General features: G+C 45.8%; 1 protein-coding gene and 1 long non-coding RNA gene across 2 annotated transcripts; both read right to left on the reverse strand.

Annotated features, from left to right (window-relative positions):
* Window positions 1-274: 274 nt before the first annotated feature.
* Window positions 275-1,822, reverse strand: LOC134574809 (zinc finger protein 501-like). Its single transcript, XM_063433875.1, has 3 exons — window positions 1,691-1,822; window positions 1,302-1,588; window positions 275-1,205 (listed from the first exon to the last, which is right to left on the reverse strand). The coding sequence occupies exons 1-3, from the start codon at window positions 1,820-1,822 to the stop codon at window positions 275-277; spliced, it is 1,350 nt and encodes a 449-aa protein (XP_063289945.1).
* A 1,127-nt stretch (window positions 1,823-2,949) lies between these two features.
* LOC134574597 (uncharacterized) lies at window positions 2,950-9,627 on the reverse strand. The gene is made up of 3 exons (XR_010085469.1): window positions 9,506-9,627; window positions 4,064-4,146; window positions 2,950-3,906 (listed from the first exon to the last, which is right to left on the reverse strand). It is a non-coding gene; the product is annotated as an uncharacterized LOC134574597 (long non-coding RNA).
* Between the last annotated feature and the right edge of the window lie 111 nt (window positions 9,628-9,738).

A 9,738-nucleotide genomic window follows, 5' to 3' on the forward strand; every position in this document is an offset into this window, starting at 1 on the left:
CAGATGTTCAAACAGCTACTAGATGCATACTTGCAAAGACAGAATATTCAAGGATATAATCTTTCAATGTAGGGTAATAACTGCTTGATTCAAGGATAAATCTGACTGCCATTCTGGGGTCAAGAAGGAATTTTTTCGTCCTAGCTTGTTGCAAAATTGTGCTTCAAACTGGGGTGTTTTTTTTTTTTGCCTTTTGGATCAACAGCAAAAAACAAATATGAGGAAGGCTGAACTTGATGGACGCAAGTCTCTTTTCAGCTATCTAACTATGTAACTATGTAACTATGAGAGCTTTGGGTAAAATATTTTCCACATTCAGTGCATGAGAAAGGCTTCTCTCTTGTGTGAATCCTTTCATGTTTAAGAAGATCTGACTGATTAGTGAAACATTTTCCACACACAGAACAAGGAAATGGCTTCTCTCGTGTGTAAGAAAATTAGATTTACTGGAGAAACTTTTCCCACATATGGAACAAGAAAACGGCTGCACTCCTATGTGAATCCTCTGGTGTGTAACGAGATTTTCATTTAAACTAAACCGTTTCTCACACACAGAACATAAGAATGGTTTCTCCCCTGTGTGACTCCTTTGATGTCGAACAAGATGGGAGCTTTGGGTGAAACATTTCCCACACTGAGAGCAGGAGAACGGTTTCTCTCTAGTATGTACGCTATGATGTTTATTACGATCTGGTTGATTTGTAAAACAAGAGAATGGTTTCTCTCCTGTGTGGTTCCTCTGATGTGAAATAAAACTTGACCTACTAGTAAAACATTTCCCACATTCTGAGCATGTATATGGTTTTTCTCCTGTGTGACTCCTTTCATCTCTAATAAGATGTGCCCGATTAGTAAAAACATTCCCACATAGAGGACATGAAAATGTTTTTTCTCCTGTGTGACATCTCTCATGCCTAATAAGATGTGCTTGGTTAATAAAACCTTTTCCACATATGGAGCAAGAGAATGGCTTCTCCCCAGTGTGAATTTTGTAGTGTGCTGCCAGATTTGATTTAGAAGAAAAGTGTTTTCCACATTCTGGGCAGAGCTCTTTCTGTCCTCTGTGAAGCCTCCGATGTTTAACAAAATTTAAATAGCTTGTGAAGTAGTTCTGACACTCAGAACAGCTGTACGTTCGCAGAGGGTTGTGCGTCAGTTGATGAGTTAGGAAAGCTGGTCCTTTGTCAAAGTCTTCACCACACTGACTGCATTCATTACCAAGAGATTACAATGTACTGTTTGTGTATCAATGTTCACTTTCTTAGCTGTATAATCGGTCTGTGCATGTGTTGTGGTCTTACAAATGCCACTCTCTACATGAGAGTGATTCCTTTCTTATAAGTGTGGGTACTTCTGCCTGCACATATTCCGTGGGTGCATTAATATCTACAACTTCTTCTCCACTTGTTGCTAAAAAGTCCTGTGAGTTGTCTGGGTGTGTACACCTATCCGAGTCTGTAAGATTTACTGCTTCCATCGAGGCTGGTTCCTTCTTAATTTGAGTAGATGTATATTCGGTCTGTGTATGTTCTGTTGATGTATAAATATTGCCAGTGAGATTCTCTTCTTCCCATGAAGCCGATTCCTCCTTCATAGAAACAGATGTAAATTGTGTCTGTACATTGTCTGTGTGTGTATAAATGTCAATCTCTTTGCTATTTCTTTCATAACATGATTACTCCTCTTTTACATGAGCCGATAGGTAGTTTTTCTGTGCTTGACTTGTGGGCAAATATATGTCAGCATCTGGAAGAGTTCCTGCAACAAGGGCAATGGATGTCTCTCCAACATAGCTAATCAGTTCCTTTCTAGGTGTATTCATTATAAAGGGTTTGGGCTCACAATTATTTTATTACCTCTAAATTGTTTATACAATATGATATGATGAATAAGTGTGAAATACTTCCAGGGAAGTTGGGGAATTTGATCGGTCTGTTGGAAAGGGAAAGCAAGACAGTTGAATCACTCCAAATGTTCAATGTTAGCTGTCAGTTTGCAGATATTATTGGCCTACGATTAAATGCTTACACTGGAGACGCAATCGTTCTGAGTTTTCATAATGCTTGGCTTCAGGGTGCTTCGAAATATGTCAAAAGCAAGAGTGCAATACATATAAAACTATTAATCTATAAAGTGTTAACTGCTAGTTGTCAGTAACATTCTTAAATTGTTACTGAGCTTCACTATAAGTATTCAACACATCCCCTTGTAGGATGAGCTAGTGTCGTGTAAGGACTGAGATTTAACCCTGTTAATCTGCTGTTTGTCTGTAAATGTCCCAAATTGTCCTGGAATTATTTAGCAATCTGACTTTAGTGAATAAACATCTTAGTCTCCCTGACTGCCAGTACATGTAGAAGGTGATATGGCATCTTACCTCACACCCCATCAGGGATGGGACTTAGAGGGGCTGAGAAAGAACTGCTTGCTAATGCAGTAACAGAGTGTGCTTCCCAATAGATACCAGGCACATAAAGGTGCAACTCCCATTTCCTCTTCCTCCTTGTAGAATAGGGAGAATCAATCAATCCAATGGGCAAGTAAGTGCGATGTGTGTCAGTGTGAGAAAATAAAAAGGTTATTCCACACTTTCAGAATGGATTGGATGGAGTCCATGTCACAAAATAATAAAAACAAAAAAAAAATCTTACAGAGATGGCAGGCCCACAGAATTAGTTTGGATGTGGAATTAAAAGAACCAACCAACCAATTAGTAGAATCATGAGTTCTGGAAGGATTGTAGATTTTGGTAAGTTTACTTGTTAAAAAATGTGACTTTTTGAAACCTCATGTAAACATGATTGCTATACTCAATTACAACATAAGTGTACACTACGATAATTGCCTCAATAAAATAATAAAATGTTACAATTTCAATGTGTGCATTTCTGCTAGCACAATGTATAGCTGCAATTTAATGCTTGTTCAATGGACAATGCTTTAGGGGTTAACTACACCTCCCAATCCATAAAAGTGCAGAATTCGAGAGAAATCGCCACTTGTATGAACCAATTTAGGAACAACCTCCTGGCAATAAAGTGAGTGCTTCATAGGAAAACATTAGTGTAATGCTTCCCTATGAGAGGCATTCTACTGGCTGATCACCACATTCGATTGGCACTTTAAAGTTTCTCCCAGAATGTATCAAAACTAAATTGTATCTTCCTATTAATACATCATTACTTGTGAATTAGCAGTGCCATCTAGTGGCCTTGCGAATAAAAATAAGTTGGGGATAAACAAAGGAGCTCCATTTTTACCAAATAAACTCTTCTAAAACATGCACATTTTCCAAAAACTTTCATTCTTCAAACTTACCTGCCAGCAGTCTACTGCTTCAGGATTTCCAATAGTTTGATAACACATTAAGCATGGTTCCCCAAATTATCTACTCAGAGTGCCCTGAGCGGCTAATTTAATTCAGGGATTTAAATTCAAAGTCCTACGCAGCTAGCCAGGCAGTAAACGTTACTCACCACTACAAACCTGGAGGGTCTATGGACATTCATCACAGGTCAATTTCTACTATCTAGGGCTACATTTTCATTCGGTTTTGCCAAGTGGAAATTGTGAGTCCGGATAATATAAGATTATTTTACCAAGAAAAATACACAGGTTTGTCACCGGTTTTCAAGCACCTTCTGTGGTCTATATGTTATCAGGACCCAACTTATTATGAATTGTATCAACTTCAAAAGAATGGACGGGGGAGTTGATTTTGGAGTTAACCACTTATACTCTACTGACAGAGGTAGCTGAGCTGATAGAATTTGTAGACAGACAATTCCCAGAATTCATCACCTCTCCAGTCAGCAGGGAGGGGGATTTTCAGTGTGAAAGCAAATATCTTCTCATGGTGATTTATCATGGTTCAGTAAATTATCACAGGGTGAATGAGGAAGCGCTCTGCAGTAGGAGGGAAAAAAAAGTTAATTCTCAGCTATCTCCAATAGCAGACACATGAAAACATTACCAATATTACTAGGGATCAACAAATTCATCAATACAATGTGGCAAAACTAATTATTTAAAATTCACATTTTACATTATCCCATAAACTTACCCATCGTCATCCTTCATTGAGAACTATGGGCTGCAGGACACCTTATCAATCATCTCTGGGATTAAATGGGAACCGTCATATGTCTGGAAATTACATCAAACAATAAAACATTGAAAATTACATATAATTTGTTAATCTGTTTTTCATGTGGTGCTCCATTTATTTTAAATGTATATTATTTGGGCAGATGGTGTCACAATCCAGCAAACTGCAGGAACACACAGGGCACACAATGGAGGAGTAGAAACAAAACCGATGGGGTTATGGGTGTAAAGTGCTTTGTCGGCTTTGCATGTGCGATTTCCTTCTGAATAAAAACATTGCTCCGCCTTATATATATTGGAGCCTTTTCCTACCTGGGTATCCAACATCGACGGTATGACTTGTTGGAAAGAGAAGTCACATATTTTGCATTAAAAACAACAAATCTGTGAACAACAGAAATACACAAAATAAAGCAGAAAAGGGTCCATGAAAACAATGTCGCAGTAAGAAATGTCTTGGTGGGAATAAGGAAATAAACAGGAGCAGAGAGGTGAAGTGCCTAACACAGCACATTGTATATGAAAAAAAAAAAAAAAAAGAGTTAAATATGTGTCACTATAGAGAAGGGGGGGGAGGGTGGGGGGGGGGGGGGGGGAGGTGTGCAGAGCCCAGGGGGTTATTTATACAATGTGGGGGGGGGGGGAGAGTTATTATTACAATGTGGGGGGGTTATTCATACAATGTGGGGGGGAGAGTTATTATTACAATGTGGGGGGGTTATTCATACAATGTGGGGGGGAGAGTTATTATTACAATGTGGGGGGGAGAGTTATTATTACAATGTGGGGGGGAGAGTTATTATTACAATGTGGGGGGGTTATTCATACAATGTGGGGGGAGTTATTCATACAATGTGGGGGGAGTTATTCATACAATATCGGGCGGGTTATTCATACAATATCGGGCGGGTTATTCATACAATGTGGGGGAGTTATTCATACAATGTGGGGGGAGGTTATTCATACAATGTGGGGGGAGTTATTCATACAATGTGGGGGGAGTTATTCATACAATGTGGGGGGAGTTATTCATACAATGTGGGGGGAGTTATTCATACAATGTGGGGGGAGTTATTCATACAATGTGGGGGGAGTTATTCATACAATGTGGGGGGAGTTATTCATACAATGTGGGGGAGTTATTCATACAATGTGGGGGAGTTATTCATACAATGTGGGGGGGGGGGTTATTCATACAATGTGGGGGGGGCTTATTCATACAATGTGGGGGGGGCTTATTCATACAATGTGGGGGGGGCTTATTCATACAATGTGTGGGGGGGTTATTCATACAATGTGTGTGTGGGGGGTTATTCATACAATGTGTGGGTGGGGGGTTATTCATACAATGTGTGGGTGGGGGGGGGGGGGGTTATTCATACAATGTGCTATGCTCTCCTTTAAAGCGGCACTGTCATGCCGAACTTACCTTTCCTCAATCTCTTCCTCTTCTCCCCCTCTCTCAGGATCTGTTATTCTTTTCTTCCTGTCTTCTTTAGTTTTCTTTAAAACCATAAGACAAAGTAGGGACTCTTTGTCTTATGGGATTCCTCCGCTTGACCAGCTCTGACCAGCGGAGGAGCAAAGTGTGCTTCATTTCCGCTGGTCAGAGCAATTTTCCCATGATCCCTAGCTTTCCTCCCAGTTCCCACAATACTTCCTGTCAGTATTGCCGAAAGTCCTGTCACTTAGACAGAACGCCGGCAAAACTGCCGAATTGCATCCTAACAGAATGAGCACTGTTTCTCCATTGGTGTTAGGATGCAATTCGGTACTTTGTTCGGATCGGAATTTCATTCAAATGAATGAAACTCCGATCCTATTCATTGCTGTGGCTGCATCTTGCAGCCGCTTAGTAGATAACTCCCTAATTCCCACGGTATCAGGGAGCTATCTACTAAAAGGCTGAAAGACCTGAATTGGTCTTTCAGCCAAATTTACTAACACCAAGTAAAAATGACTTGGTATTAGTAAATAATATGCCCCTACTCGCTATACCGCGAGTAGGGGCATGTCTAGTAAGCAGTGAGCAGCCTGTGGCTGCTCACTGTAGAAAAAAAAGAAAAAAAATATTGCCCCCCACCCCTAAATGACGGGTGGGGGCCGTAAAGTAAAATAAGGGAGGGAGACCTATTGTCCCCCCCCCCCCCGGCCCCCACCCCTGAGCGGTGGGTGGGGGCCATAAAGATAATGAGGGGGGGGGGGACCTACTGTCCTCCCCCCCGGCCCCCACCCCTGGGCGGCGGGTGGGGGCCATAATAGTAGTAGGGGGGGGGGGACCTACTGTCCTCCCCCCCGGCCCCCACCCCTTGCCGGCGGGTGGGGGCCATAATAGTAATAAGGGGGGGGGGGACCTACTGTCCTCCACCCCCCGGCCCCCACCCCTGGGCGGCGGGTGGGGGCCATAATAGTAATAGGGGGGGGGGGACCTACTGTCCTCCCCCCCCGGCCCCCACCCCTGGGCGGCGGGTGGGGGCCATAATAGTAATAAGGGGGGGGGACCTACTGTCCTCCAGCCCCCGGCCCCCACCCCTGGGCGGCGGGTGGGGGCCCTAATGGAAAAAAGGGGGGGGGGACCTACTGTCCTCCCCCCCGGCCCCCACCCCTGGGCGGCGGGTGGGGGCCATAATAGTAATAAGGGGGGGGGACCTACTGTCCTCCAGCCCCCGGCCCCCACCCCTGGGCGGCGGGTGGGGGCCCTAATGGAAAAAAGGGGGGGGGGACCTACTGTCCTCCCCCCCGGCCCCCACCCCTGGGCGGCGGGTGGGGGCCATAACGATAATGGGGGGGGGACCTACTGTCCTCCCCCCGCCCCCACCCCTGGGCGGCGGGTGGGGGCACTAAGTAAATTCCCCCCCCCCCCCCATCAAGGTGACTAGGGGTGCCCAAGCCCCTAGTCACCCACCCCCCACCCAAATAAAAAATGCCCCTACCTACCCCCCTCGCCCTAAAAAATAGTGAGGGGGGAATAAAATTGCTAACCTGTAAAGTAAAATTAAACTTACCATTCGACGTCTTCTTTTTTCTAAAATCTTCATTTTTCAGCCCCAAAAAAGGCCAAATAAAAAACCATCATAGCCGTCGAACTAAAAATAAAATAAAAAACCCGAGCGCAAAAAAAAAAACCCGACGAAAAAGAAAAAACCCGAGCGCACAAAAAAATAATCCATCTTCACCCATGGAGGGCTCCGCGCAGACTGAGCTCCGCAGGGCGGGGCAAGGCTTATAAAGCCTTGCCCCGCCCTGCAATTAGCCTAAGAACACTCTGATTGGTGGGTTTAAGCCAATCAGAGTGCTCTTTGTCATTTTACAAGCGTGGGAAAATTCCAAAGAACTTTCCCACGCTTGTAAAATGACACAGAGCACTGTGATTGGATGGATTTCAAGCCATCCAATCACAGTGCTCTGTGTCATTTTACAAGCGTGGGAAAATTCCAAAGAACTTTCCCACGCTTGTAAAATGACACAGAGCACTGTGATTGGATGGATTTCAAGCCATCCAATCACAGTGCTCTGTGTCATTTTACAAGCGTGGGAAAATTCCAAAGAACTTTCCCACGCTTGTAAAATGACAAAGAGCACTCTGATTGGCTTAAACCCACCAATCAGAGTGTTCTTAGGCTAATTGCAGGGCGGGGCAAGGCTTTATAAGCCTTGCCCCGCCCTGCGGAGCTCAGTCTGCGCGGAGCCCTCCATGGGTGAAGATGGATTATTTTTTTGTGCGCTCGGGTTTTTTCTTTTTCGTCGGGTTTTTTTTTTTGCGCTCGGGTTTTTTATTTTATTTTTAGTTCGACGGCTATGATGGTTTTTTATTTGGCCTTTTTTGGGGCTGAAAAATGAAGATTTTAGAAAAAAGAAGACGTCGAATGGTAAGTTTAATTTTACTTTACAGGTTAGCAATTTTATTCCCCCCTCACTATTTTTTAGGGCGAGGGGGGTAGGTAGGGGCATTTTTTATTTGGGTGGGGGGTGGGTGACTAGGGGCTTGGGCACCCCTAGTCACCTTGAGGGGGGGGGGGGGGAATTTACTTAGTGCCCCCACCCGCCGCCCAGGGGTGGGGGCGGGGGGAGGACAGTAGGTCCCCCCCCATTATCGTTATGGCCCCCACCCGCCGCCCAGGGGTGGGGGCCGGGGGGGGGGAAGGACAGTAGATCCCCCCCCCCCCCTTATTACTATTATGGCCCCCACCCGCCGCCCAGGGGTGGGGGCCGGGGGGAGGACAGTAGGTCCCCCCCCCCTTTTTTCCATTAGGGCCCCCACCCGCCGCCCAGGGGTGGGGGCCGGGGGCTGGAGGACAGTAGGCCCCCCCCCCTTATTACTATTATGGCCCCCACCCGCCGCCCAGGGGTGGGGGCCGGGGGGTGGAGGACAGTAGGTCCCCCCCCCTTATTACTATTATGGCCCCCACCCGCCGCCCAGGGGTGGGGGCCTGAGGGGAGGACAGTAGGTCCCCCCTCATTCCCATTATGGCCCCCACCCGCCGTCCAGGGGTGGGGGCCGGAGGGGGAGGACAGTAGGCCCCCCGTCCCCCCCTTATTACCCTTTTTTTTTTTTTTTTTTTTTTTTTTACAGTGAGCAGCCACAGGCTGCTCACTGTTTAGTGGACATGCCCCTACTCGCGATATAGCGAGTAGGGGCATTGGGGAGATTTTAATCTCCCTTGTGCTATTATGGGGGTCATATTGACCCCCATAGAGTGAGGGGGGGACCTGGGGGGCTTATGAAGTGGTGGGGAGCTCTGCTCCCTGACGCTTCTATAGTTACATATTACAAGGAGGGAGCTGCACGCCGGTAGCTCCCTCCTTGTAATAAACTGAACGAACAAACTAACACTGATACTCAGTGTTAGTTTGTTCGTCTGATTTTTTCTATTCATTCATTCGTCTGTCTGATGAATGAATGAATAGGTGAAATTCCCGTTCGCATGTCCAGGTGTTTCACTGGGCATGTGCGGGAATCTCAGGGCTATCTAGTGTGGGCAGATGACGTGTCCCACAGGGACTTCACCTACCCACACAAAGATGGCGGCGCCCTGAATAAAGATCGGGCAGAAAATAAAGAATAAAAAATAGGTAATGTGGGGGGCATAGGGGCATTTGGGTATGACTAGGGGGTCGATTGGATGTAGTTGAGGCGGGAGGGGGGTTAAAAAAAAAACGGAATTCGGCATGACAGTGCCGCTTTAATGTGGGTTATCTGACACTGTATCTCTCTGTGTGTTGCTGTTTGTTTCCTGTAATCCATTTCTTGCTGTGACATTGTTTCCCTGGGTCTCTCTCTATACAGACACACATTGTGTATATAGCAGGTGGGTGCCCATAGTCACAGGGCCAGTCCCCCTTACAGCAAGCTGCCATGGACACCCTGTATGTGATTTACCGCTATTCTCCGTCTCACCTGTAGTAAATCCCGCCTGCCCTCCTCATCCGAGACGCCAAGCTCTGTCCGCACTACTCCTGCTCCCTGTCACAACACAATCATTGTCACAGCTCTCTGTTACCAGGCTCCTCCCACAATGGGCGCTGGATTGTGACGTCACTGACATTAGCCGCCTGCTCTCACGGGAATCGTAGTTAAGAAGCACCAGGAGTCGCGCAGTGCGCATGCTCAGGGCTCGGCAGTTACTGACT

The sequence above is a fragment of the Pelobates fuscus genome, chromosome 10 (assembly GCF_036172605.1).
Source record: "Pelobates fuscus isolate aPelFus1 chromosome 10, aPelFus1.pri, whole genome shotgun sequence".
In the NCBI taxonomy this organism is placed as follows: domain Eukaryota; kingdom Metazoa; phylum Chordata; class Amphibia; order Anura; family Pelobatidae; genus Pelobates; species Pelobates fuscus.

Bases quoted from the DNA above. Each gene is read 5' to 3' on its own strand.
- LOC134574809 (XM_063433875.1), bottom strand. From the start codon at position 1,822: ATGAATACACCTAGAAAGGAACTGATTAGCTATGTTGGAGAGACATCC. The intron at 1,589-1,690 runs GTAAAAGAGGAG...GTTTCTATGAAG, and splicing joins AAAACTACCTATCGGCTCAT to GAGGAATCGGCTTCATGGGA. The intron at 1,206-1,301 runs GTAAGACCACAA...TAATGAATGCAG, and splicing joins TCATGTAGAGAGTGGCATTT to TCAGTGTGGTGAAGACTTTG.